Genomic DNA, 27,557 nt, shown 5'->3' with positions numbered 1-27,557 from the left:
TTAGGGCCAACAACGCACTGGCATCGCGTAAAGCGCTGCGGGTGTCTATGGACAGTGGTAATCACTTACCATCAGGTGACCCACTAGTTCGTTTGTCTGGCCTCTCTTACATAAAAAAGCCCTAAATGCTCGAGTCCGACTCGCACTTGGCCGCTTTTTCATATTATCATCATCTTGGCATATTATATATCCAACCGCAAGGCAGAGGCCTCCTCTCAGAACGAGAGGCCTAGGGCTGTAGTTCTCACGCAGGCTCCAAAGCGGATTTGGAACTATTTGTTTTTTTTTTCGTTCTATGTTACCTATTTCGGCGTGGATTGATCTTCACCGTTTTTTTCGTCTGTAATTACTTCTGAGGTAGTCTGATTATCACGAGATACAATGGATCCCAGGAAAATCGAGGGAACTCTTCAAATATTGTGGGCACTCTATTGTGATCTAGGTGTATTTTGTAAAAACTCGTGCCTCGTACTCGTATCTGTTGTAATAACTCAATATGAAATCACTTCTTGGGTTACAAGTGCCTGATAACTTTCGAATTTGCTTGTTATCACTCTTCCATTTCACAAAAATTGACCATTAGTGCACAGTAAATGAAATAATACGATTCTATTGTTCTCGAGTATAAAGGAATAATAAAGGATTTTTGAGGAACTATTTTTATGATTCTCTTTATAACGGTAACAAAATTTTAAAACTAAATTAGCTAATCTATTGTGAATAAAATGGTAAAATGTTAATCTTTATTTTAAGCAGTTGTACTCGTAAAATGATTTATTTCATGTAAAACAATGGTTGCCGCCCTAAAGCCTTCTGCTTAAAGCCCTTCCAATTTGAAAGAGGTACTTACCTATTGGAAGGCAGCTGCTTTACTCCCGGCAAATTACCTGATCATATAATTCTAAGAAAAATAAGACCCGAAAGCGGTGAAAAATTCTGTTGCTACTCATAGATAATAAAATTAGCACGGAAAATTTATTTACCATAAATCCCGTTACTTATTTGAAATCACAATTAATTGACGTGATAGGCATTTGTTTGCTTTTGTACAAAAATGATACCAATTTCAAAATGTTCTAAAAATATGGTCTTAAAATATTTCGAGGCCAAAACAGTCGTACAAAATTCATAATAAGTAGGTAATAAAATGCCGTCGAGTTAAATGTATAAGAACTTGGCCGTTGTTGATTTATATTCAAACTCAAAAAATATAAAATATGTACTGGTGACATTCCAACATTATTTTCAACGGCACAAGTCATATGAAAATCCAGAAAAGGTCAGATTTTAGTCAATATACTCTTTTAATTTCTTTTTTATTTATTAAAGGAGAACTAACAGCTTATGCAACACTATGATTATGAAAATAGTGACAAAGCCAATTACAGGATCTCACAGATAGTCTCAATATTATATATATATATATATATATATATATATATCCCTAATATTATAAATGCGAAAGTAACTCTGTCTGTCTGTCTGTCTGTCTGTTACTTTCAGTCGAAACCACTAACGATTTTGATGAAATTTGGTATATAGGTAGTTTAAACCCAAGGATCAACATAGGATACCTTATTCGGTAGAGCGCCACCGCGATAACTAGATCCGCGTAGTCGCATAAGCTAGTATTCAATATATCTTAACGAGATAACGCGTACTATATCACACACTAAACTACTCAAAAAACGTAAATTCTCAGTTCTCAAATGACATTCTCACTCTTATTTTGGAATCAAGCAGGCATTGCACTACTTAGAAATTAGAATAAAATTAATCATAAGATAATGGGATCGAATGACATGCTCACATGCTAACCCAAACACCTCATTACTAAACTTCGTCTCACAGATGGGACATTACCGTTACATATATCAATATCCATCTCTTTCATCAGATTATTTTAAATTGGAACAAGCCCGTCTGAGAAAGCTGTTTTGTTGTTTAATTATAAATCTATCTCCTAGGCTTGGCTGTGTACGAAATATATTACTTGTTATAAGCAAATTATCTCAATCGAGACTTGGCACGTTTTTTACAGCTTGTTTTCTCGGGATATACTGTTTACCTGGCCTTTCTTTAAATGCGATAAGATAATCTTGTACTTACGTACCAGGAAGGATAAAACAATAAAAGCTTCTAGGTGCCCGCTGTACCTATTAGAAATTCATACCTGCTCCAAAACATTACCGCAGTTCATAAGGTAATTTAAGTGACTGTCACGTGGTGATTTTTAAAGAAATTGGCTGTGGCGAACTATGTGCGCTCGGTATTATTTTTGCTAAATGTTCATAATAGCAATTACCTCTATGTAATTATTATTATCGTTGTTGATGTTATATCGTTGAGGTTATTTTTCATTCTTTTTATAATTCTCTAATGAGAATTATAATGCTCTCATGAGAATTATAATTATCTAATGAGAATTATAATTATCTAATGAGAATTATAATTATTTAATGAGAATTATAATTATCTAATGAGAATTATTGTTATCGTTGTTGATGTAATACCGTTGACGTTATTTTTCATTATTTTTATAATTCTCTAATGAGATCATTCTAATGAATGATCTGTGTTTTTTATGCAATTACCACGCATGGTTTTAGCAGTGAAGCAAAGTAAAGAAAGTAGTTTGTTTTTTGATCGAAGAGTTTGGTACCTACCTCTGTAAAGTAACGCCTAAATAAATCAATATTTTTGTTTAAATTAATTAGTTCCGATATTTTTTCCATGAGTAACGCCAAGTTGAATATATACTTTCATTCAGCGAATTCATTATTTATCCATTTATAATAAGAATTGTTTAAAATTATCAGGTCATTAACAGACATTAAGTAAGCGGACAACTCATTATTTAAGTAATCGAAATAAGTATCTAATTAGTTTATTACTGACGCATACACCATAATTAACGATTACCTTTAATTGGTGGTTTCGGAAATAATCAACATGATTTTATTTAAAAAAATCAGTGACGTAAGTATTGTCGCCTGTACCTTGTGTCGCTTTGCGAAGCTTCCAGAACTTCGAGCTTCGATCTTAATTGATAGTATCTCTAAAATACATCCTTTGACTAAAAATCGAATAATGATGATTAAATGTCATTTTTCAGTTTCGGTATGCAATAAAGTAGGTAACCAATTTAGAACAGAAAAACCCTCGATATTATTATTTCAAAAGTTCAGTATTTCAAAAATGATTGAACCGATTTCAATGAAACAAGAACCACTGCAAGGCAATTAGCTTCCACGTAAAAAAAACCGTGTTGAAATCCGTCCATTCGTTCGAAAGCTACGATGACAAAGACAGGCGGACAGATATTGGCGTCAAACTTATAGCACACATCTTTGCGTTGTGGGATAAAAATTGAGTGCTGACGAAAACGTTCCTATATCAGTAAATAAATAAAAAATCAAGGTAGTTTTATAGCTATCATATATAAGGTCGCGGGTGAGTAAAGAAATTATATTTGCTCAACGCAAAGTTGATTACTTATTATACGGGGATTCTTTTAGCGAAAACATTATTTATCTATTTAAAACGAGCACTGTTTAAAATTATTAGGTCATTAACGGACATAAAGTAAGCGGACAAATCATTATTAAGTAATCGAAAGAAGTATCTAATTAGTTTATTATTGACGCATACACCATAATTAACATTACCTTTAATTGGTGATTTCGGTAATAATCAATATGGCTTTATTACAAAAAAAATGTGACTTAACTATTGACGCCTATAGCTTATGTACAATCTTTGACTGAAAATCGAATAACGATGATGAAATGAGATTTTTCAGTGTCGGTATGTCGTAGGTACCATGTCTAGAGAGCAATCCTTGCATACAATAACCTAACCTATGTTTCGCTTTATGTTTCGCTGGCGGACTCTGTAATATGTTACGGAATAAGTAGTTACGGACGAACATACAGAACCTATTTGAAACGTATATACAAACTACAACTAGCATTACTTAAAATAATTGTACCAAACAAAACTAAACTTGTATACTGCGCGGACTACTCGGGGATTTTTAAACATTGTAAAATAGTAAACGTCTACAATAGGTTCTGTTTCTCACTCATAACTGAACAATGCGACTGCATTGGAAAGTTACAACCAAAAACTCGTCCTGAACAGCTGCGCCGTTTAAACTATCAATCTAAGTATATACTTACAAAAACTAATAATGTATATGGTAAGAGAACTGATAAATATGTACTGCCATCTATTTTGAATACCTTACCAGAGGAAATCTTAACTAAAATGCAAACTTATAAATACGACAATTATAATTGTAAAAAACTTCTCAAGAAGTATTTTATGGAGTGCAGCGAGGTCGCAGATCTGTTCTAGCCGCAGGCGGGCCGGGGCGGGGCGGGCCTGCGACGCCGGCGCACCCTAGATTATTGTAAGCGCGAACCAAACCGCGTGATCTCGCCAACTATTGCATAAACCTGCTATAGGTTTTTAATAGTGGCTAAAAAGGTAAAAGCATGTATATAAAATAATAGTAATTAATAAATTAAAAAAAAAAAAAAAAAAAAACCAACTTAAAACATTTGAAAAAAAAACAGTTGAAAAACCTCCGACATTATCATTTCAAAGTTCAGTATTTTTTTTAAATATTGAACTGTAGCGTCCAGATAAGACATTACCCCGCTAGCCGCAGTCGGTTCCACGTGTTGGCAATACTGTAAACATCTGCACACCGGCGCGTGGAACTGCGCGGCGTATTCGAGTTCATTTGAATTGCCCAGAAGGCCAGTCGAGAAGCGGAGCGACATTCCTTCCGGCGACGCGGTCCTGAACAGAACTATCCATTGCGCGAAACTCATTTCCTTCCTTTTCCCTAGTTTAATATTCCATTGTAAATACTTTCCTTTTTGATAATCTTTATTATACGTTCGTGTGCCTCTAAATCTCTTTTCATTAATTCATCGAAGCCTCAGGAGGCGCACCTACACTGGTGACCCCGCATTGGACAAGAAACGCAAAATTCAAGCAAAATTCAAGTAAGAATATAAAACCTACATAATATTGAAATGTCAAAGGGAAACAGCGCAAGTGACAGCGATGGCGCCGTTTTCAAAGTCGGTGTACGAGCACCGCCGTTTTGGCCGCAAGAGCCTGCGCTTTGGTTTTCGCAGATGGAAGCGCAATTTTCTTTGTCGGGAATAACCGCTGATTCTACAAAATTCAATTACGTAATTAGTCAGTTGGAACATCAATACGCGGTAGAAGTCAAGGATATCATAAATTCTCCGCCGGCCGAAAACCGGTATGTCAAATTGAAAACGAGCTTATTTCAAGATTGTCATTGTCGCAGGAAAAGAAATCGCTGCAATTATTACAAGGTGAGCAAATGGGCGATAGGAAACCATCCCAATTTTTACGCCAGCTGCGCATTTTGGCTGGAACTTCAGTGACGGATGATTTTTTGCGCACCGTATGGTCAAGCCGGTTACCGAAAAATTTACAGGTCGTAATCGCATCGCAGCCAAATTCAACGCTAGATGAACTCGCGGATTTAGCTGACAAAGTGCACGATCTTGTACCACAAGAACCGCAAATATTTTCCGTAAAAAATGACAGTGACAGCAACAATTTTTCAAATTCAGATGTCTTGGCAATGGCAAAGCAAATGGCAGAATTAACATCGGAAATTGCTTCGCTCAAAGCGCAATTCAGTAGTCGACAACCGCACTCAAGATCGCGCTCGCGTTTTAATTCCCGCAACAAAACTCCAGTCGGACGTCAAGCGCGGTCACGGTCTGCGTCGAAACCAAGAGACCCGTCCATCTGCTGGTACCATTACAGGTTTGGAGACAACTCTACTCGCTGTACCAGGCCTTGCAGTTACCCTGGGTCGGAAAACTTCAACGGCAGCCGGAAGTAGCGGCTAACGACTGCCATACCAAACCGGGCCGCCTCTTCGTAATGGACCGTTCCTCGAAAGTTCTCTTCCTAGTAGACACCGGGTCGGATTTGTGCGTATACCCGCGCACGTCACTCAGTGGCAACCGACCTAAGAGCAGCTACGAGTTAACAGCGGCGAACGGCTCAGTTATATCTACCTACGGTTCGGTGCAGCTGAAACTTGACTTGGGTTTGCGGCGAGCATTTAATTGGAGATTCGTTGTGGCAGACGTTGCTAAACCCATCATTGGTGTTGATTTTTTGTCCTTCTTTAATATTATGATTGATTGCAGAAAACAACGCATTATAGATGGCCACACTACTCTTTCCGCTGCAGTACCAACCCAAGGTACATCCGAAGACATCTCGTCAGTGAAGGTGATGTCAGGGGAATCCAAGTACCACGAGATCCTACGTCAGTATCCCGACATCACCCGACCTTCAGGTACACCAAAGGTACCCAAGCATAATACAGTGCATCATATACGCACACTCCCTGGCCCGCCGATTGCAAGTAAGCCCCGACGCCTTCCTCCGGATCGCCTGAAGATCGCACAAAAGGAGTTCGAGGATATGCTGCAGAACGGTACAGCTTGTCAGTCTGAGAGTCCATGGTCTTCTCCGCTTCATCTAGTACCCAAGAAAGATGACGGCTGGCGACCATGCGGCGATTACCGTGCCCTTAATGCGCGTACGATTCCAGACAAGTACCCGATCCGACATATTCAAGACTTTACGCAGCAACTCGCCGGGAGTACAATATTTTCCAAGGTTGATCTTGTCAAAGCCTACAACCAGATCCCAGTTTATCCGGATGACATCAAGAAGACAGCCATTATCACACCTTTTGGCCTGTTTCAGTTTCCATACATGACGTTTGGTCTCCGGAACGCAGCTCAAACGTTTCAACGTTTCATGGACGAAGCGCTGCGAGGTCTGGATTTCTGCTATGGATACTTGGACGATATTCTGATCTTCTCTCGAAACGCAGAAGAGCATCACCAACATCTCCATCAACTATTTCGTCGACTGTCAGAGTATGGTATCCTCATCAACACTGCAAAATGTGAGTTTGGTGTAACGAACATCACCTTTCTTGGCCATGAAGTGTCCGCAGAGGGGATCCGTCCGCTGCAGTCTAAGGTACAAGCAATCCAAGACTACCCTGTACCCAAGAATGTCAAGGAACTCAGACGATTCCTGGGCATGTTCAACTTCTACAGAAGGTTCGTACCAGGTGCATCAGCTTTGCAAGCGCCCTTGAACGTCGTACTGTCCGGTCCGAAGAAGAAGCCAACGCAAGAGATCGAGATGACAGAACACATGATGCATGCATTCGAGTCATGTAAGCAAGCTCTCTCTCAAGCCACTCTTCTCGCTCATCCGCTGACAGACGTCGAGCTCGCTATTCACACTGACGCCTCAGACGTTTCCATCGGCGCAGTCTTACAGCAGCGCGCAGCACCGGAAGCCTGGGAACCACTAGCATTCTTTTCAAGACCACTGAATCCTGCTCAAAAGAAGTATAGTCCGTATGACAGAGAACTGCTGGCTATATACGACGCTATCAGACATTTTCGTCACATGGTCGAGGCCAGACCCTTCATCATCTATACGGATCATACACCTTTGACGTTTGCATTCACCACCGCTAGAGACAAATGCTCACCGAGACAGTTCCGATACTTAGACTTCATCTCACAGTTTAGTACGGACATACGGTACGTAGCGGGAAAAGATAACGTTGTTGCAGACGCACTCTCAAGAGTAGAAGAAATAAATGGGTCAATCAACTACGAAAGCCTTGCACGCGCTCAAGATAAAGATCCTGAACTGCAAGCGCTTCTTCAAGTTGACTCATCATCATCATCGTCTTCATTGAATCACAAGAAAATCAAATCTTTTGAAAATAATTTCGAAATTTATTGCGACATCTCGACCGGTAATTCAAGACCCTACCTTACTCAAGCCTTTCGTCGTGCAGCTTTCAACTCATTGCACGGTTTGAGCCATCCAGGTGCAAAAGCAACTGTCAAATTGGTGACGCAACGATTCGTCTGGCCCGACATACGCAGAGATTGTCGCCGTTGGGCGAGAGAATGCACAGATTGCCAGAGAAACAAAATTTCACGTCATACGTCATCACCCATATCATCATTTCATACACCATCACTTCGTTTTTCACATGTCCACATGGACATAGTAGGGCCATTACCATTTTCTTGTGGTTACAGATACTGCTTGACGGTCATTGATCGCTTCACCCGTTGGCCTGAGGCCTACCCCTTGGCTGACATCACAGCGGAGACCTGCGCGCGAGCCTTCATCGCGGGCTGGGTCGCCCGCTTCGGCTGCCCTGTCAAAATCACCACAGACAGGGGCAGGCAGTTTGAGTCCGAGCTGTTCCACACCTTGTCATCCATCCTCGGGGCAGAGCACCGGCCTACCACATCCTATCACCCGGCCTGCAACGGGATCATTGAGAGACTCCACCGCCAGCTCAAGTCCTCAATCATGTGCCACTCCAATACGCACTGGGCTGAAGCCTTACCCTTGGTGCTGCTGGGCATCCGCAGCGCTTGGAAGGACGACTTACAAGCTTCAGCAGCAGAGCTCGTCTACGGGGAACCTTTACGCCTACCTGGCGAATTCTTTACGCCTACGAAGGGCACTACGGTCGACTACACGGACTTCGCAGCCAGACTTCGTGACCACATTGGAAAACTCAACCCAGTCCCGGCCAGTCATCACTCGAAGAAACCTTTTTACATCCCGAAAGAGTTGAGCACGGCCGAGTACGTTTTTCTTCGACAAGGGCACGCGAAGAGATCGCTAGAGTCCCCGTACTCAGGCCCGTACAAGGTCCTCGAGAGACGTGACAAGACCTTTCGAATCATTTTAAATGGAAATCCGAACACCGTGACCATCGATCGACTGAAGCCGGCCTTCATGACCAGCGACACTATAGATGAGGACACATCCAACAGCCATCAAGCATCAACAATACCAGAGCCTGAACCGAGCAACGTCAGAATGACGCGAAGTGGACGATATGTAAGATTTCCAGATCACTATCGACCATAGCAGGCAATGGTCTCGGCGGGGGAGTAGTGTAGCGTCCAGATAAGACATTACCCCGCTAGCCGCAGTCGGTTCCACGTGTTGGCAATACTGTAAACATCTGCACACCGGCGCGTGGAACTGCGCGGCGTATTCGAGTTCATTTGAATTGCCCAGAAGGCCAGTCGAGAAGCGGAGCGACATTCCTTCCGGCGACGCGGTCCTGAACAGAACTATCCATTGCGCGAAACTCATTTCCTTCCTTTTCCCTAGTTTAATATTCCATTGTAAATACTTTCCTTTTTGATAATCTTTATTATACGTTCGTGTGCCTCTAAATCCCTTTTCATTTAATCATCGAAGCCTCAGGAGGCGCACCTACAGAACCGATTTAAATGAAACAGCTAAAAACCACTGCAAGATTCACTTTTACGTAAGAAAACTTCAAAAATTTGCTTGTTTCACTCAGGAATCGAACTAGTTAAGAATTAAAAAAATACACTCTCTATTTTATTAGACTATCTAATCGATGTATATATATATATATATATAAAATAACATGTACCTATCTTCTAAAGAAAATAATTTAGTTTAGTAGATAAGTGCAGTCCTTTTGAGGGTGGTGTTCATTTTTATCGTATTATTGTAGTATACAATTTCGTGTTACTGTAGCATTAAACACAAACATTGCAATACTAATTGTCTAAATGCCTTTTTCAGGTAATCGCATCCAGCGAGTGCTAAAAATAGATCGGGGTATTTTCGAAAAAAAGGAAACGGACTAAAAAACTGGTCAATGGAGGGGTTAGTATACTTACGTAATTATAATTACTTTTCATGACTAAAAAACCGCAAAAATTAGTGATGACTACTCATTTAATTTTCAATTTTCCAGTAGTATCACAGTTAAAATTGTGTTTCGTTTCTAGTAAGATCTACTTTTATTGCAGGCATTGGTACTGGAAGGACCATTGTACCTACCGGAACGCAAATACGACGCGGTTGACGGATCGTAACTACAGGTTCGCAACGCACTCGTTGATGGATGCCCTATTCCCAAGGAGGTTAGCGCTTTTAATAGTACATTACTGTAGAGGCCGGGAAGTAGGGGGTTGCCGGCCAAGCTGATATAGACGACCGAGCGTAACTAGGCCGGATAGGGATGCGAGGCCGGCAACCCCGAGATCGCCTATGTTCTTTCCCAAGGTCTATTCTATCTCTGTACCAAATTTCATCAAAATCGGTTCAGCGGTTTAGGCGTGAAAGCGTAACAGACATACAGATTACTACTTTCGCATTTATAATATTATATAATAAAATTATAATAAACAATAAAATAATATTATAATAATATAATAAAGTATTATAAAGTATGGATAGGGATGGATTAATTTTGTATTGTTTATTGCTACAAATAGTTAAAAAATAATAAAAAAATCGAATCCATCTTTACAGCGTTCTAGCGACCAGCTCGGTTACCGGCAGGCCATCGCCTGCGTTTCCGGACTTGCCAGCTAAATCACCACTAGATCCTGAAATATTGAAAGATATCGAAAATTAAATCATAGACGTATACAAAGTTACACAGGATATGGTAAAGTGAGTTGTAGTGAAATATTTTGGATACCTGAACTTAAGTACCTAAGAAAAAAAAACAGATTGGACTTTATGTATGATCGTCGTCTGGAATGAATCTAATCTGGAACGATTATTATAGACTAGTTTGTACACTTAAAGATGAATGTTGGTCACAATGATACTTACTTAGTCAAAATTATTAAATACATTGTCAGTTGACTATGACTGGGTACTAAGCAGGTGTTGCTTCTATTACAGGCTGGTCATGACGACGAAATGCGCCGACGAGGCGAAGATGGCCCGAAACGCGGGGCGGCAAAAGCGCAAGAAGCGCAAAAGCCGCAAGGTTCGGAAAACAGAAATGCAATAGTTAACAGAGAATATGGTTTGGTATGTATGATCGTCGTCTGGAATGAAATTTGAATTTTCATTGCCACCTGACATCAATAATTATTCACCGATTATTATGGACTAGTTTGTAAGTAGGTACACTTTAAAATGAATGCAGCGACAATGTGAGTTTGAGTCACATTATTGGTCACAATGATAGTCAAAATTGTTAAACACATTGTCAGTCGACTGGGTACTAAGCATGTGTTGCTTCTATTACAGGCTGGTCATGACAACGAAATGCGCCGACGAGGAGAAGATGGCCCGAAACGCCGGGCCGTAACATCTCAAGAGGATACGATGGAACGCCTTTTGCCGAAAAGGTTTGCACAAAATAATATTTTTACGCTTATCGTAATATTAACTATTCTAGCATTATTATCCAATCATATTTATAATGTAAATAAATCTGACCACTAGAAACGATTCAAAATAAACTCGCAACATTTGATAGCCAACAGACACTGGCACCTGGGCAGGTGTAACTAAATAAAAGCTTAAAGAAACATTAGGGAAGTCAAATGAGCAAGAATACAGCATTACATAAATGAGTGCAGCTTTTCCAATACCAAAAACAAATCTTTTTTTTTCAGTGCCTTGCGGCTAGCTCCGTGTTGTGAAGCCATCGCCGACATCCTCGCACTTGCCTGCTGGAACAGTTAAATCCATGTAACTGTCGTCGTCCAAGGGATTGTTTTAGTATTTGTGATTTTTAGTTTAACATTCCGTCTAAATTTTTGGATTGTAGATAGATTATTTTACATATTTTTTAGACTGCTTTAGCTTATACCGTATTGTAACTTATAAATTATAACTTAATTTGATTTTACTTATATTTTTAATATTTGGGAAAAATAAATACAATGTTTAAGTCTATATTATTCCATTCATTTTGATATCCTTCTGAAACCTAACATTTTTTTAATAAACTTAGTGCTTAAGACCTAAACTTGGTTGACCTTCTTTGTTATTTTGGATATTATTTCAAAATTCTTAGAATTCTTTATTCAATTAACAATTTGTACTTTATGAAGTACATTCGGCTTTTATTCTTAGTGTTAATTGGTCCTTTATAAAGTTCGCGAGGACTCAGGAGGGTATCCGCAATGTAAGTAAAACTGATATTAATATAATATGAGATAGGATACAAACACAGAATAGAAATAGTTCTGTAGCCATCAAAATTACTCTATCCGTCGGTATTCATCAAGTAGGTAGGGTAGAAGTACCGGATTTGAACACCTTAAGACCGTTTTTGGCCAATTGTCATTTGAAGTAATATATAAAAAGTTATAATATTAAAACAATATTTTTATAATACAATACAATTACTCTTTATTGCACACCAACACAGTAACTAGTACAGAAAACACAGGTATATACATAGAGATTTTTCTAAGGTAAACAATAGGCGGCCTTATCACTTCAAAGCGATCTCTTCCAGGCAACCCTTACAATGGACAGAAGTAAGGAATAAATTATAGCAGGTGGTGCAATTTACAGTAGATTAGAGCAATACCAACCAAGAATGCATAAAACTAACATACAATACACATACACAACACCGCCAGTTTTAAATTTTCACCGATTTCTAAGTAAATAATGGATTGATTTTCAATCATAGGCATATCTTTTTATTACATCATTTGCGCAGTCGAGCTATGAATATTATTATAAGCGTTTTTATAAACATTTTAAATTGCCCCTAATTTGATTAGCCCCAAAATTTTCTAAAGTAACGGTTTACGGTTCTTAAGTCCCTTGGATTGCAGGTGATCGGAAGCGGCTGTGATTATTTTCGAACTTGCTTGGTTTCACTCTTCTATTTGACAAAAGTCGTCCATAAATGTAAATGAATGACATAATACGATTCCGTTATTCTCGAGTATAACAGACAGTTTTATTTTTGTTAAATTATTTTTATGATTCTCTTTATATTATTAACTACTTAAATGTTGTTGACGAAACATTCGAAACATTTTAAAACTAAATTAACTGGACGCTGTTGTTTGAAAACGTTAATCTTTCTTTCAAAACAGTTGTAAAACGATAATCTTTTCATGTAAAACAATGGCTGCCGCCCTAAAGCTTCCTACTTTAAAGTCCTTCCAATTTGTAAGAGGTACCTGTTGGAGTGCAGGTGTTCTATTCTCAGCTAATTACCTGATCTGATAATTCTAAGAAAAAAAGCACACGAAAGTGTTGAAACTATTTACATTAATCTCATTACAGGCCTACCTTTAAGTTTTAAAAATAATATCGATGTTTTCGTTTTTGTTGTTATGTCGTTGTTATTGTCTCTTATTTAATTCTCATTAGAATTATCAGTTTTTTTTGCAGCTGCCACGCATCGTATTAATACCTACCTTGTGAAACAAAGTAATGTAGTATTTTACCTCTGCAAAGTAACACCAAAATCAATCAATATTTCATTTAACTTAAGTACTTCTAATATTTTTTCCATTTTTTCTCATTATGCACAGTTGACTATTGTGCGGGGATTCTTTTAGCGAGAACATTATTTAACAAGCACTGTTTAAAATTATTAGTACAACTAAGTACTATGAGTTTACAGTGATCGTACTCGATAGCGATGGCGTAAACTATTTCTATGGAGAATTGTACAGCGCCTCTACAAACAATTTACGCCGTCGCTATCGAGAACGGTCACTGTAAACTCATGGTAGTGGTACAGGCCATTAACGAACAATAAGTAAACGGACAAATCATTATTAAAGTAGTATATAATATCTAATTAGTTTATTATCGATGCATACACTATAATTAACGATAATTACCTTTAAGTGGTAATTTCGGTAATAATCAATATGATTTTATAAAAAAAATATGACGTAACTATTGACGCCGTGCTTGTAGCTTGTATCGCTTCGCGGAACTTTCAGAAATGATGACATCTCTAAAATACAGCATTTGACTGAAAATCGAATTAATGCTATAGGTTAGGTACCATATCAAAAGAACAATGCTTGCATGCAATAACCTAACTAACTTAGAACAGTTCAAATACTTCCGACATTATCAGTTCAATGTACTGATATTTAAAAATGATTGAACTGATTTTAATAAAAAGATAGCTAAAAACCCAAACTTGAAATCTAACATGATTTTAATTTTATCATCAATTCTGATAGGTATGAAGAGCACATAAACACGAAAGAAAATTAAAATTTATTTAAGAAAACTTAAACAGTAACTTTGCTCACCCGCATTTTATTGTATAGACAGCTATCTTATCAAATAGATCGCGGGTGAGCAGTTATTGTTTTAAATTCATTGATATGGACCTCCGCAAGCCCTGATTCGATAAATTAGGTATGAAATTTAAGAGAAAAAAAAATTCAAATCGAATTTACTCGATAGAACCCTGCTTCGTTGGTTCTTCGTTAGATATGTCAGGTATTTCAGGTTCTGCTCACATTCCTACATGCTAGGAAACATTTGAATTTTCCAATTCACCAAACCTCGAAAATCTTTCAAAAAGAATTGAAACCTTTTCTGGCAGGTAATAAAGCCCTTGTAACAAATTGGCACTCGGGTGGTCCCAAATCTATTGTCTAATTAGTAGGTGCAGTGTTTTTGGGTGGGGGACCGTGTATAAAACCGCCGGTTTTTTTTCAAAATGGCACAGTCAACGACTAGACCTCGAGCGAGAGCTTCTTTCTCTATCAATTACTCAGCAACTTGGTTGTGTTTCTCAGTCTACACTACGTGATCCATCCTTATATCTGTAAGTATATATAAATTATTACTTCGTATTTGATATAACATAGTGGCCGACATGGCTAAATTATTTAGAGGTTTACCACCAGGGTAATTAGTATCTCTTTTTATTTTCTTCATTTTAACCTAGCTTTTGCCCGCGCCCGCGACTTTAATTGCAAAAAACGCGTTTACTACGCGCCCGCGGAAACTATACAGTTTTACAGTATAAAACTGTCATATGTCTTTTCGAGAGTTTCAAGCTATGAATCTCCGTTTTATCTTGATCGGCTAGTATACTTTGAGTGTAAAAGCGTACCAAACAAGCAAACTCAATATCACATTTATAATAAGTTTTAGTAAGGATTCAAGTGTTGTCTAAAATATGTTTCTAGCATTCGTATTTTATTTGTTCTGCACGTGTAACTAAGTTAACATCTTTAAACACAGTTAAAAACAATATTGGAAGCTGTAGGCACATAACTATGCAAATTTAAGTTTGAAACAGAACTGTGCATCGAGCCTTATAAGAATCATACTGGTGACACTCACAAACCGCCCCTTTAGGGTGAAGCCAGACGAGCGTAATTTTTCGAGTTGTGATGTGAGTCGCGTAATTTCGGTTTCATATAAAAGTCCTATTTGTATACAACCCATTTTTAGTTGCCGTGTGGCATGAACTGGACTTTTATAAACATTAAACTGAATGTAGCAGAAATTACTGACCGAAAATACGCCACCCAAAAATCTCATCTTGGTTTACGCCTTACGTGCCTACTTACTAAATCTAAATTATTATTTTTTTGTTTTGTTCAAATAGAAAAAGATGTATTTGGATAAACTGACGGAGAAGGATTATTTGGCAGCGGTGGCGCTCATGTGCCTAAAATATAGCTTGAACGTGGCAAGCGATAAATGTGCGGAGAGCGCTGAAGCGCCCCCGGCGAAAAAGTTGAAACACGACGAGCCCATGGAGGTTACGGAGCAGGCTGCGGGGCCGTCGGGCAAGCCCAAGCCATGTAAGTCTTATATATTTGACATGTTCTAATTAAAAGGAAATCTCATTCAACTCAATTTATTGAATCAGCCGTTATTTTGCATAGATCAATATCAATGAACTTTAACAATTACCTTGCACACCCGTGACCTTTTGATGACTACGCCAATGCAGCAAATGTGTGTTCATGCATCTCGTCTACCTCCATATAGTAAAAACAAACACAACAAATAAGGTTTCTTTATATTTTCACTATAGAGCACAAGAATGGGATAGAAAATGAATGAAAGAGGATTTTTAATTTCGGTTACTAATTAAGTTATAGCCGTTTTGCTTCAGAAAAATGACATTAACTGCCATTTTTTGACGTGAAGGCCCAATCATTTGGCAACAAACGTTTCAATAAATATTCATTTAACAAACAATGTTTCGCAAAGTTTTGTTTTACAAATAAATCGTTTTATAACACTACAGTTCACAAATTGATCATTTCACAAATTCTTTATTTGACAAACCATCATATAACAAATAATTATTTGGCAAACTATTCATTTATTATTTTTGTCATTTGGCAAAACCACGTTTGGCAAAAGTAAAGTAATGTAAAGTGACAACTTTCATCATCATCATCCCAGCCTATATACGTCCCACTGCTGGGCACAGGCCTCCTCTCAGAAGAAGAGGGCTGGGAGTGACAACTTTGTTAAAAGTATATTTATCAAATGATCATCTGTGATATGAGCAGTTTGTGATATGAAGTGGTTGTGAAATAAACAGTTTGTCAAACGTTGTTTGCCAAATGATACCTAGTAAACCTAACGTGAAATACATGAAAATGAAATTAGCGCCCTGTTTTTTTTTCTTTATTGTGTATTGTGTACTATGAATTACCTGTTTTGTACACTAACTTTTATTATTTTTGACAGGCATGGTCGACCAAGAAATTGGTTTACTCTTTTACTATTGGTTGGTATTGGTTTTGCTGATTTATGGTGTGCAATAAAAAATATTTTTTATATTGCATTAATTTTGTATTGTTTAAGGTCCTTTGTAGCGCTAAAAACGTCAAAGCCTTTTCACTCACAAGTCAATATGACAGTCAGCCTTATTGCTTTATATCTGAAGTGAGAACTGTCATTAAAATTGGTAAAGCACTTTCTTGGTCGACTAAACCCTAATAGAGTTCATAATTAAGTGCAGTCATTTTGAGGGGTGACGTAATTTTTTTCGCATTTTTGTTGTATTCAATTTCATGTTCATGTAACTAATGTAGCATTAAACACAAACAATGTACTACTAATTGTCTAAATGCCTATTTCAGGTAATCGCCTCCAGCTGGTCCTGAAAGAACGATTGCGCGATTTAAATAATAATAATAAGTCTAAAAACTGGACAATAGACGGGTTAGTATGCCTACCTAATTACCTATTACTTTACCTGTTTTTAATTCGTCATTTATTACTACTCATTTTAATATCAATTTTCCTGTAGTATCTCAGTTGAAATTGTGTTTGGTTATTAATTAGTCTGTTTTTGTTGCAGGTTCCAATTGGTACAGGAAACACCTTTGTACCTGAAGATAAATTGGACGCGTTGCGAGATCAGAACTATAGATTCGCAACGCGCTCCTTAATGGACGCCCTATTTGCGAAGAGGTTAGCATTTTTAAAAGCTTTATTTAATTCACCACGTTTTTATACAGTATTTACCTAAGTGACTTTTTTTGGGATAGGTATGGTCTGGTTTCAAAATCCTGAAATCATTTTACGAATACTTTTTAACATACTTAGATTATACTTCGTTCGATGACATTAGGTAGGCTTGTGGTCAAATATTTCGTGTTCAGCCAGGATTGTCTCTGCGAGACTGAATTCCTTACGGTTATAATTATAATACTTGAATCTAGTTACGGATATCTAGTTTAGATGACAAATTCTAGCTAACAAAAATACACTCAGCAAAAAGTCGGTAATAAAAATAAATGTACATACTTTCACAAGACGTAAATAATATAACGTTAACGGTTTTAATGTTTTTTTAATCGCTTTCTACTATTTTGTTCTATTGTCAATCGCTTAAACCATTCTTAGGGTTCCGTATCCAAATTTTTAATAACGGACTCTTTTTCATTTCGTCGTTTCTTTCTAACAGTCTGGTTGTCTGTTTGCGGCTTTGCTTAGAGACTATCAGTACTAGAAAGCTGTAATTTTGCACGGATATATGTAGCAACTACCTATACCGAAAAAAAATAAAAATTCTTAAATATTTTTTTAGGTTACCTCGCACAGACGAAAACTGGGGGTGATTTTTTTCTCGTCTATTCCTATCTATAGTGTGGTGAAGGCATCTTTGGATAGATATTTTAAAATAATTGCGGGGTTTTCAGGATGATTTTTAGATTCTTTGATGTGTTAGAGAAATATTCAACTTTAAAGTGTAAATTTTCATTACAATCGAGCGTTCCCTCCCCCTCTCAAAGCCAAACCGTACTGGTTTGAAAACTTTGAAAAAACCAGGACGTTAGTATATTTAAATCAACATTGAAAGCTATAACGACTAGCTCCGCTTGACAATTATAAGTAATTTAAGAAAGAGTAAATAGCAGTCTAAGGTATTAAATACCTACCTAATCAACCCCCGACCACCTGGGGGGGAGTACACTTGTCGCGTGTGCGGCCGGGGATCCTGTCCCGAATCGGCCTATTTAGTCACGAGCACAAGTGGCGTCCTCGCGATGCTACTTAGATCATCTGCAAAAAATGTCAAGGCCTATAATTAGTGTACTAAAGGTAAATTTTGTTAGTGCAACTCTGCCCATACCATAAAAAAACGAATCTTTCTTTACAGCGTTCTAGCGACCAGCTCGGTTACCGGCAGGCCATCGCCTGCGTTTCCAGACATGCCAGCTAAGTCTCAATTAAATCCCGAGATATTAAAAGATATCGAGGATGAAATCATAGACATATACAAAGTTACACCGGATATGGTAAGGTGAGTTGTAGTGAACTATTTTAGATCCCTAAATTTAAGTAAGTACCTAACAAAAAAAAACAGTATGGACTTTATGTATGATCGTCGTTTGGAATGAATTTAATCTGGAACGATTATTATAGACTCAGTCTCAGTCAGTCAATTATGTCTCAGTTTGTATTTTCGATGTGGTTTTCACGGGATATCCGTAAAAGTAACAAATTTGGAGTTGAAATTAAAATTACAAAAAGGCTCCAAAAAAACAATCATAGTTTATACACTTAAAAATGAATGTTGGTTACAATGATACTTACTTTGTCAAAATTGTACATTGTCAGTCGACTATGACTGGGTACTAAGCAGGTGTTGCTTCTATTACAGGCTGGTCATGACGACGAAATGCGCCGACGAGGCGAAGATGGCCCGAAACGCGGGGCTGCAAAAGCGCAAGAAGCGCAAAAACCGCAAGGTCCAGAAAACAAAAATGCAATAGATAATAGCGAACGTACGTGAATGAAGAGGGAATAAAATGCTTAGCTATTAGTTACATGATGGAACTGTAATTTATATGGATCAACTTTAGCAGACTTTGGAAAATTACATCAGGATAAAATGAAACGACTACATCGGGACGCGCTATATTCTCGACACGTTTTTTCCGAAAAGGTTGGTATTTATCATTAAGCTTTTATTTAACTTGCAACGTTTGTTTGTAAGTTGAAGTTTCCCAAAAAAGGGCCTATCCGCTGATTGTAGATAAATTTTGTTAACTATTCTAGCATTGTTATCCAACCACATTATCTACATTTTTCTTTCTATTTCTACATTTACTAAGTCAATCTGAACTCAATAGAAACTAGATAGGAGTACCTAAAAAAAAAACTCGCAGCATAATTTGAAAGCCGACAGACACCGGCATCACGACAGGTGTAACTAAATAAAAGCTTATAGAAACAGTAGTAAAATCAAATGAGCTTGACGAGATTATATAAATGAGTGTATATACTTTTCCAATACAAAAACTATTTTTTTTTCAGCGTCCTGGCGACCGGTTCCGTGCTGTGAAGCCATCGCCGACGTCCTCGCACTTGCCCGCTGGAACCTAAATCCATTGATATACCTTAACAAGTCCATACACACATCACAGTCTGTAGAATCCTATCGCGGGGAGCCTCTGTTGCCTTTATCAAGGTTTTTTTGATGTGCGGCAAATGCTGACTGTAACAGGGTTCTACCAAATGTCAGATATGAACTTGTTGAGGTATAGTTAATGATATCGTGCAAGAGATTATTTTAGTATTCATTGAAGACATACATTCAGGGATTGTTTCATTTCAAGGGGATAGTTTTTCGTTTTAAATTCCGTCCAAATTTTCGTTCCATCTGTAGTTTAAATTTATTTTAGGTAATTTTTTGACTAAGTTTTGATTGTAACTTACAACTTAAATTTATTTTACTGTTGTTGCTGTGTTCTATTGCCTCGTTTTATTTCATTAAGTGACATATTAATAAAAAAATTGTATTCATATTTAGAAATATTAATTAAAATATTTAAGTCTAAATTATTCCTTTCATTTTATGTCCACACAATAGTTACAATTAAGGTGACCCCGGGCTATTGTAGTTGGGGGGATATTGTATCTGAGCCGTCTGATGACGTCCTCATGTTCATGTGTGTTGTGTGAAGACATCTTCTGGCGAACACAACTTAAAATGGCCGAGAAGAACATGGCGTCGTGAGGGCGCCATCAGACGGCTCAGATACAATATCCCCCCAGCTACTATAGCCCTGGGTCACCTTACACAAGTTCACACAAGCCGATACAATTTGATAGAGAATGCAACTGTGTTGCTATGGGAAAATTACTTGATTAGATAATAGGATATAAAAATAAAAATAAATGCGATTTTGCTCACTGCTTTCTCATAGCAAAACCTGCCTGTTTGAGGTGCTGAGGTGAAAAGTTAATTTACTTTCAATCTAAAACCTTAAATTGCGTTGGCATTTCTTTAAATGTTAAAAAATTGAACCGACTACAAAAACCTTGAAAATAATTTTCCAGGTAGGTACTAGCTTCAAGTCGGTGCCTCAGCACGGGCCAGTATAGGATTGGAACTTTAGTCGTCTACCTTACCTATATAGGTACCTACTATACATAATATTGGGCTTCAATCACTCCTGCTGGATCGTGCTGAGGTACCGACTTCAAAGAAGAAGAAAATTTTGCCGCCTTTGTATTTATAGACGCGCGAGCATTACTAAACTTTGACGAGTTCCGTAACGTTGGGCACCTATGCTTTTCTTCATCAGGTCCAGATCACCAAGTGATATTTTTTGAATGTACTAACTTGATGCTAAAAATGCTAAAATTGCTATAGGTGTTCCTATAAAATTTATTTCTTCTTGCCTTGGTGCCAATGGGACCACCTTTGACTGTATTCTTTCAAATAAAAAAATAATTTTCAAAATCGGTCAACAATTTGCGGAGTAGGTAATCGGTGAACATACATAAAAAAAAACATACAGCCGAACATAAAATCTCCTCCTTTTTCGAAATCGGTTAAAAAGTTAATCTTGTAACTGAAAGGGTATATCTAAGGCTAGAAAAAGTAATTATCGCATGGTAATTAAAAATACTAGTCTGACAAAATATAGTCCGTCAATCATACTTACCCTCTTTGTGTTTTCTTATCCTAATATTTTGTGTTTACTGGTAATATTTTTACTAAATGTTTACGTTTAGTCTTATCAGTTTAAGGAAGTATCATTATCGTAAGTGTTTGTTTGTTATTTTTCTTTTTTAAACCTCAATCTAAACTATTTTTTCTTTGGCTCGGTTGTTATTAATTTACGTAGGTATTACATTTTTTTGAGTTCTGTTTTTTTTTGTATTTAAACAAATACGGTATTTGACAACTCCTGCTTTTGCCATATCTTAATGTTATTATGAAAATATAGATAAACAGATAGTGTTTAGCGAAGAGAAAATTTAAATCGGTTGAAAATTGGATTTATAGTGATTTTTGGAAAATCTATATACCTGTCTCTTTCTCAAACGCTTTTCTCTATGCAACAAGTATGGCGATACTGGCGTGTGACGTCACATGCCAGTATGTCTTTCTCTGTCTAATCTTGAATTTCAAACCTTTATAACTTTGTTATTTGTAAAGGTAGCTTAAAAAATGTTTTTGTATTCGATAACAGGCATTGTGTAGTTTTAATTTATAGAACATATACAAAATAGTCAAATACCGTATCCAGTTTATTAGTTTAATAGGTACAGGATACAATATTTGAAATAGGAAGTATTGTTGAGACTTATCAGGTCATTAACAAACAAAAGGGTACCAAAACTAAGTACTAAATCATTGTAATTAGTATGGTAATGTTTTCTGCATCATTACGAGTACGAGTAGGTATATACCCGAATTACAAATTATCGGAACTTGTACTCACAAATTCATAATTCACAACGAGTATACCACCTGTTATTGGTGATTTTAAAATTTGATTTATCCTTAAGCCGAGTTTAGACTTGCAAGAAAAATCGTGCAAGTTGGTTGCATTACATTGCGAGGCCGTAAAGCCAACGAGTTTGTTTGTGGTGGTCAAGTATAAAATAATGAGAAAATAATAACCAACAAAAGATTGGAAAACCCCCAACTTTGTCGCTTCAACGTTCAATATCTCAAAAACGGCTGGACAGGTTTTGATGAAAAAAGTCTAAGAACCATCGTTAAAACCGCATCCAAATCGGTCCACCCGTTTAACAGCTACGGTGCCACAGACAGATAGACACATATAGCGGTCAAACTTATAACACCCCTCTGTTTGCGTCGGGGATTAATGGAACAAAACATTAATAGGTTTTAATAAACTAATAGGTATGCTTCGAAAAACTGGTCCGTGTTAGAAAATTTGAATTGGAATCAGAACTGTCTAGGTTCTCGGTTTCATAATGCTTGATTTGGTTCAATTGGTTGGAGTCCTTATAAATCATTCAAAAATGATTAAGAGTTTTTCGAGCAGGTAAGTTCGCCCTTGGATCGAGTGTTTCCCAGATAAATAAATAAATATAAATACAAATATTGTCATCAATTGCACTAGTCCCAAACTAAGCAAAGCTTGTACTATGAATACCAGGCAACGGATAAACATACTTATGTATATAGATAAATACATATTTACGAGTAAATACATAAACTAACGATAGACTGTCGAAACACTATCGATAGTGAACTATCGATCGGCAACACTACGCTGCGCCAGCACCCTCAGTGCCCTTAGTGTAAGTTTTCGGTACAAAATACGTCTCGATCGCGTTCGCGTTAAAATCTCAAATTGTATGGAAACACTAACATCGCAAACGTTCCGCTAGAGGCGCTGTTCGTGTTGGCATACAAATTGAGATTTTAACGCGAACGCGATCGAGACGTATTTTGTAACCGAAAACTTACACTAAGGGCACAGGATGCTGTTGGAGCTGAGGCGAAGGCGATTGGCTAAAGATTTAAAGTTAGTGCCTCGGCGATTGCCAGCAGGACAGCACCTGTATTAAGTATTGTACAATTAGTACCTACAGTAGTTTTAGTGGGGAAACCAATCAATAAAGCACATTGCTTCTTTGGAAATGGCACAGTCTACGCCTAGACCTCACGCGGGAAGTTATTTATTTCCTTATCAGTTGCTCGGAAACTTGTGAGTTGTGTTGTTTTCCTCAGGCTAAAGTCGTGACCAATCTTAATATTTATCTGCAAAATAAAATAAAAAATTGGCAATTGATTTAACATAGAGGCCAAAGTGGCTAAACTCCGAACGTACGAATTAAGAAAAAAAAAGTAAGCGAACGACACGAACTTCGAGTTTCGAATTTAGTAATAGCCCTGCAGTATCGTTTTAGTAACATTACGATACAGTGCTGCAGAGCTACTACGAAACTCGAAACTCGAAGTTCGTGTCGTGCGGTCCCTCTGACACTTATACCATTTAATACGAGAGCGAGAGGGACGGTAGGATACGAACTTCGAGTTTCGAGTTTCGTAGTAGCCCTGCTGTAATGGGGAATAGACAATATAGACTTTTCCAAAATCTTGTTATGTAGGTAAGTATGCTGTTATATTACTGTTCGTGATTAAGTAAATTACAGATTACAGTATGAGTAGTAGTAGTACCTATTGTCATGCACTTTCTGCTGCATGAAACGCAAAGAATCTGTCTTCCCAACATATTAACAATACACTCAGAAGAATTTCTATTTTTAATATCAAAACCTTAGTATCTAAACCATTAAAATTACTAACAATCCCAACCTCAAATTTTACGGTCAAGCCAAACGGGATCTTCTCAACTAGTCACACAATTAATTTGAGAAGTAGTTTTGCACCAATCTCACTAATATCCGACTAATCCCACTACCTAATATTAAAAATGCGAAAGTTTGTAAGTCTGTCTGTTATTTCATCACGTCTAAACCATTGAACCGATTTAGATGGATATTCGGTAGGTAAGTACAAACTTTTACTGATAGTTTGAGTCCCATAAAAGGACAAAGGACAGTTTTATCCCGAAAAATTGGATAGTTCCCGCGGGATAGCGATAGACGAATTCTAGGCCAAAAAGTCAAAAAAGTCAAAAGTATTTATTTGCCAGAATACAGTACAGGAAGGTCTGCATGCAAGCGTGCAAATCGCAGACGGAATCGCAGGTAACGGCTAGTATAAAATAGATTTTACTACTTTCAAACGACATTTCAAGTGACGCAATTTGATCACCCAATTCACAAAAAATAACATCAGCACCTGTTAGTAACTGACCTAACAATACATAATATAATGGCGCCATCTCTTGACGAATTACTGAACTAAAATGTCAACCGCACAGTTTTGTCTGTTGCTTAGTTACGACACGTTCAAGTACCAGTGTTGTATCATAGATGGCAGCACTTTTTGAGGTTTAACGCCTATGGTTGCTGTTTGATATAGATGGCGTTCGGATGCAGCTTTCTCAAAGTTTCGGGTTCGGACTCCGAACTGGAGAACTAGACTGGGAAAGTTCGGAGTTTGATTCACTTTGGTTAGATTTATGTTAAGTTCTAACGAGAAATTGAGCTCATTATGAGTGTCAGTATGAATCTTTTCTACGACATTTTTTTTATATAGGTAGGTACTTTTTAGGGTTCCGTACCCAAAGGGTGCCAACGGAACCCTATTACTGAGACTCCGCTGTCTGTCTGTCCGTCTGTCTGTTACAGGTCTTTATCTCTTGAGCTGTAATAGCTAGGCACTTGAAATTTTCACAGATTATATATTACTGTGGCCGCTATAACAAAAAATACTAAAAACAGAATAAAATAAATATTTAAGGGGGGCTCCCATACAACAAAGGCGATTTTTTCTGCCGTTTTTTGCTCGATATTAATAACGGCAATAGGTAGACGCTTGAAATATTCACAGAGTATTTAGTTGTATAATCACTTTAAAAATAAATAATTAAATTAAAATAAAATAAATATTTAAGGGGGGTCCCCATACAACAAACTTTTTTTTTTGCCTTTTTTGATAATGTCTAGATTATGGTACGGAACCTGACTTGCACTTGGCCGGTTTTTTTATATGAAATTTATTTTTATAACTTGTTTTTTCAATCTGAACTTGTAAATTGTGTCTGTAGTAAGAAAATCGAATGTTAGATACAGCGGTAATAAAAGCACGATACCTACATAACTCAAAAAATTTGACACAGGAATTTAAATTGACTTAGCGGATAGCTACTTAATGTTTCGTCTATAAATGATTAAGATAGTGGGTAGATTTTGTTTGTTTGTTTATTTGTTTATACTCTTAATTGTACAAAAAGGTTACAAAAAACTGCAAGTACTTTCCTACGTTTTGTCTATTTGTACTTACTTAATACTATTGTAGTGTCTTGTGTTGCGAATAAATGTATTTTCTTTCTTTTTCCTTTTCTTTCAAAGTACAAACGCGAACTTATCCCTGGAGGGACCAGTCAACTTTGGGTGGTAGAGGATGATTTTGAGTTTAGTTTTTGTTGAGTGATTTTTATTTCGCAGTAAACGTTTTACCGAGTAACGACTCGCATATTGATTAATTCCCAGATGAGTTGTTGCGCATAGTAACTGAGTTGCGAAACGTTAGCACAATACACATAACTACGTATATTGTGAGTACTAAGTGCGTAGCAACTCATCTGCGACTACAAACGACTAGCTGATTTTCGTTGCGAAGAAATCGTTTCACCGAGTACAATGATTCTCGACTTACCATTTTATCGATTTTCTACCGATTGACTAAAAATATTACAAATTCCATAAATTTTACAAAGTATAAAGCCATAAATTCAATAGAAAATCTCCGCCCACGCCCAAAGAAGCGCATTGTAAGTAAATATTTGGAAACAGGGATTCACAACATTTTCGAATTCTAGAACATTATAGCCATACCAATGCGGTCACGCCCTCTGTTGGCACAAAGCAAGAATTGTTACCAAAAGTGCAAATTGTTATTTCCACACCATAAAATCCTTTGCGTTTCTTTTAGAATGAAATGTATAAAACGGTCGTGAACTATTAATCTTTGGTTGTGAATGGCGGCAGATGTTCGCGGAGTGGGATTGCGGGAAAAAGGTAACGTCTTATTTTTGTTATTTATTACATAGGCTTGTTCGCGGGTTCGTGGCTTCATCCAAAGGTTAATTTTCTAATATTTGATTCGATCTTCTCCTCTGGTTACTATTTTGTTTATTATTATACACGGGGAAACTATTTTTTATAGAATTTGACAATCACCTCATGTAATTTCATTCGCTAAATTATAAAACATAAAAAAAAACAAAATGTTGCAAAATGATTTTAGATAGGTACGTGGTTAGTTTTACTTAGTTTGGCGTTAGTGCGTGCAATTATTTTAAAAGCTAAGCTAACGAAGGGCTAAGAATCTTGATACTGATCGAAGGTAAGACAGTTAAAAGACGCTATATAAAGTTACTGCTAAGCAACACACACAGCTTCACTATAGAACAGCGAGAAAAATAATGTGCCATTGTTACTTTCGTTCAGTATCCAGATTTCTAGCCCTTCGTTTGCTTAGCTTTTAAAATAGTTGCATGCACTTTCCGGTTCTGTATAACAAATAAATATTGTATTCTATTATATTATACTTACAGAATAGAGCTATGTTAGTCTTTCATTTCTTCGGCTCCTTGTTTTTTATTTTACTTGTACATTCAACTGAATTACAACAACGATAGTATAGTTCACGCCCCCGTACAATTCTCCACATTCCTTCATTTCACACATAAATTCTTATCAAACCCAAGTAACAGAGGCGTTTCGGCAGCATCAGACCGCTTTGTACACCGGCTGTTTTCTATCAACATTCGCCATTTATTATCTATATGAATGGCTTGTCGCATCGCGCCCAAACAAAGCTATCTGAGGTAACGTGACCAACGTTTCACGACCTCTGAGTTTGCATTAACTAAAGCGTTTGTAGAACAAAATACGCCAGTATAACGGAGACCGAGGGGTCTATGTGGGATATTGCACGCTTTATAATACGTTTAATGGCCTGTAATGAATGGCATAACATCCATAAAGCGACAATACGGCCACTCGAACATGCCCTTTTATAATAATACTTGATTTATAGAGTCAACTTTGTTTTGCACGTGCTTAAGACTCCTTGGCAGACAATGTGGCTGCGAATTCGATTATTTTGGGAGGTAGAGACCAGTGTGAATTGATATGTTAGTTCAGTGATATTTTTTAAGGAATCATTGGGTCATGAATTATTTATTATTATAAAGAAAAAGTGTGGAAATCATCGTTGAATCGTATCATCGTATGTAAATACTACTCCATTTTTAAGCAATGCTGGCATTCTTAGTGTGTCGCGTCATATG

The 27,557-nt window shown here is 37.2% G+C and overlaps 1 protein-coding gene and 1 long non-coding RNA gene across 3 annotated transcripts in view; one reads left to right on the top strand and one right to left on the bottom strand.

Annotated features, from left to right (window-relative positions):
- The window catches only part of LOC141440887 (uncharacterized), a 198,576-nt gene that overhangs the window by 30,007 nt on the left and 141,012 nt on the right, over positions 1–27,557 (bottom strand). The window lies entirely within an intron of this gene.
- LOC141440741 (uncharacterized) lies at positions 14,599–20,161 on the top strand. 2 transcript variants are annotated; one of them, XM_074105286.1, is made up of 5 exons: positions 14,599–14,698; positions 15,491–15,689; positions 16,989–17,070; positions 17,210–17,322; positions 18,515–18,603. In XM_074105286.1, exons 2-4 carry the CDS (start codon positions 15,497–15,499, stop codon positions 17,298–17,300), a joined length of 366 nt encoding a protein of 121 aa, XP_073961387.1. In that variant the 5' UTR covers positions 14,599–14,698; positions 15,491–15,496; the 3' UTR covers positions 17,301–17,322; positions 18,515–18,603. The 2 variants fall into 2 exon arrangements, 1 of the variants encoding a protein (XP_073961387.1); XR_012452739.1 differs by lacking the exons at positions 14,599–14,698; positions 15,491–15,689; positions 16,989–17,070 and adding exons at positions 19,019–19,303; positions 19,675–20,161 and having other exon boundaries at positions 17,216–17,322; positions 18,515–18,658.

The sequence above is a fragment of the Choristoneura fumiferana genome, chromosome 23 (genome assembly GCF_025370935.1).
Source record: "Choristoneura fumiferana chromosome 23, NRCan_CFum_1, whole genome shotgun sequence".
Classification (NCBI taxonomy): Eukaryota; Metazoa; Arthropoda; class Insecta; order Lepidoptera; family Tortricidae; genus Choristoneura; species Choristoneura fumiferana.
The sequence above is the reverse complement of the archived record's forward strand: the minus strand, read 5'-3'. Positions and strand labels throughout refer to the sequence as shown.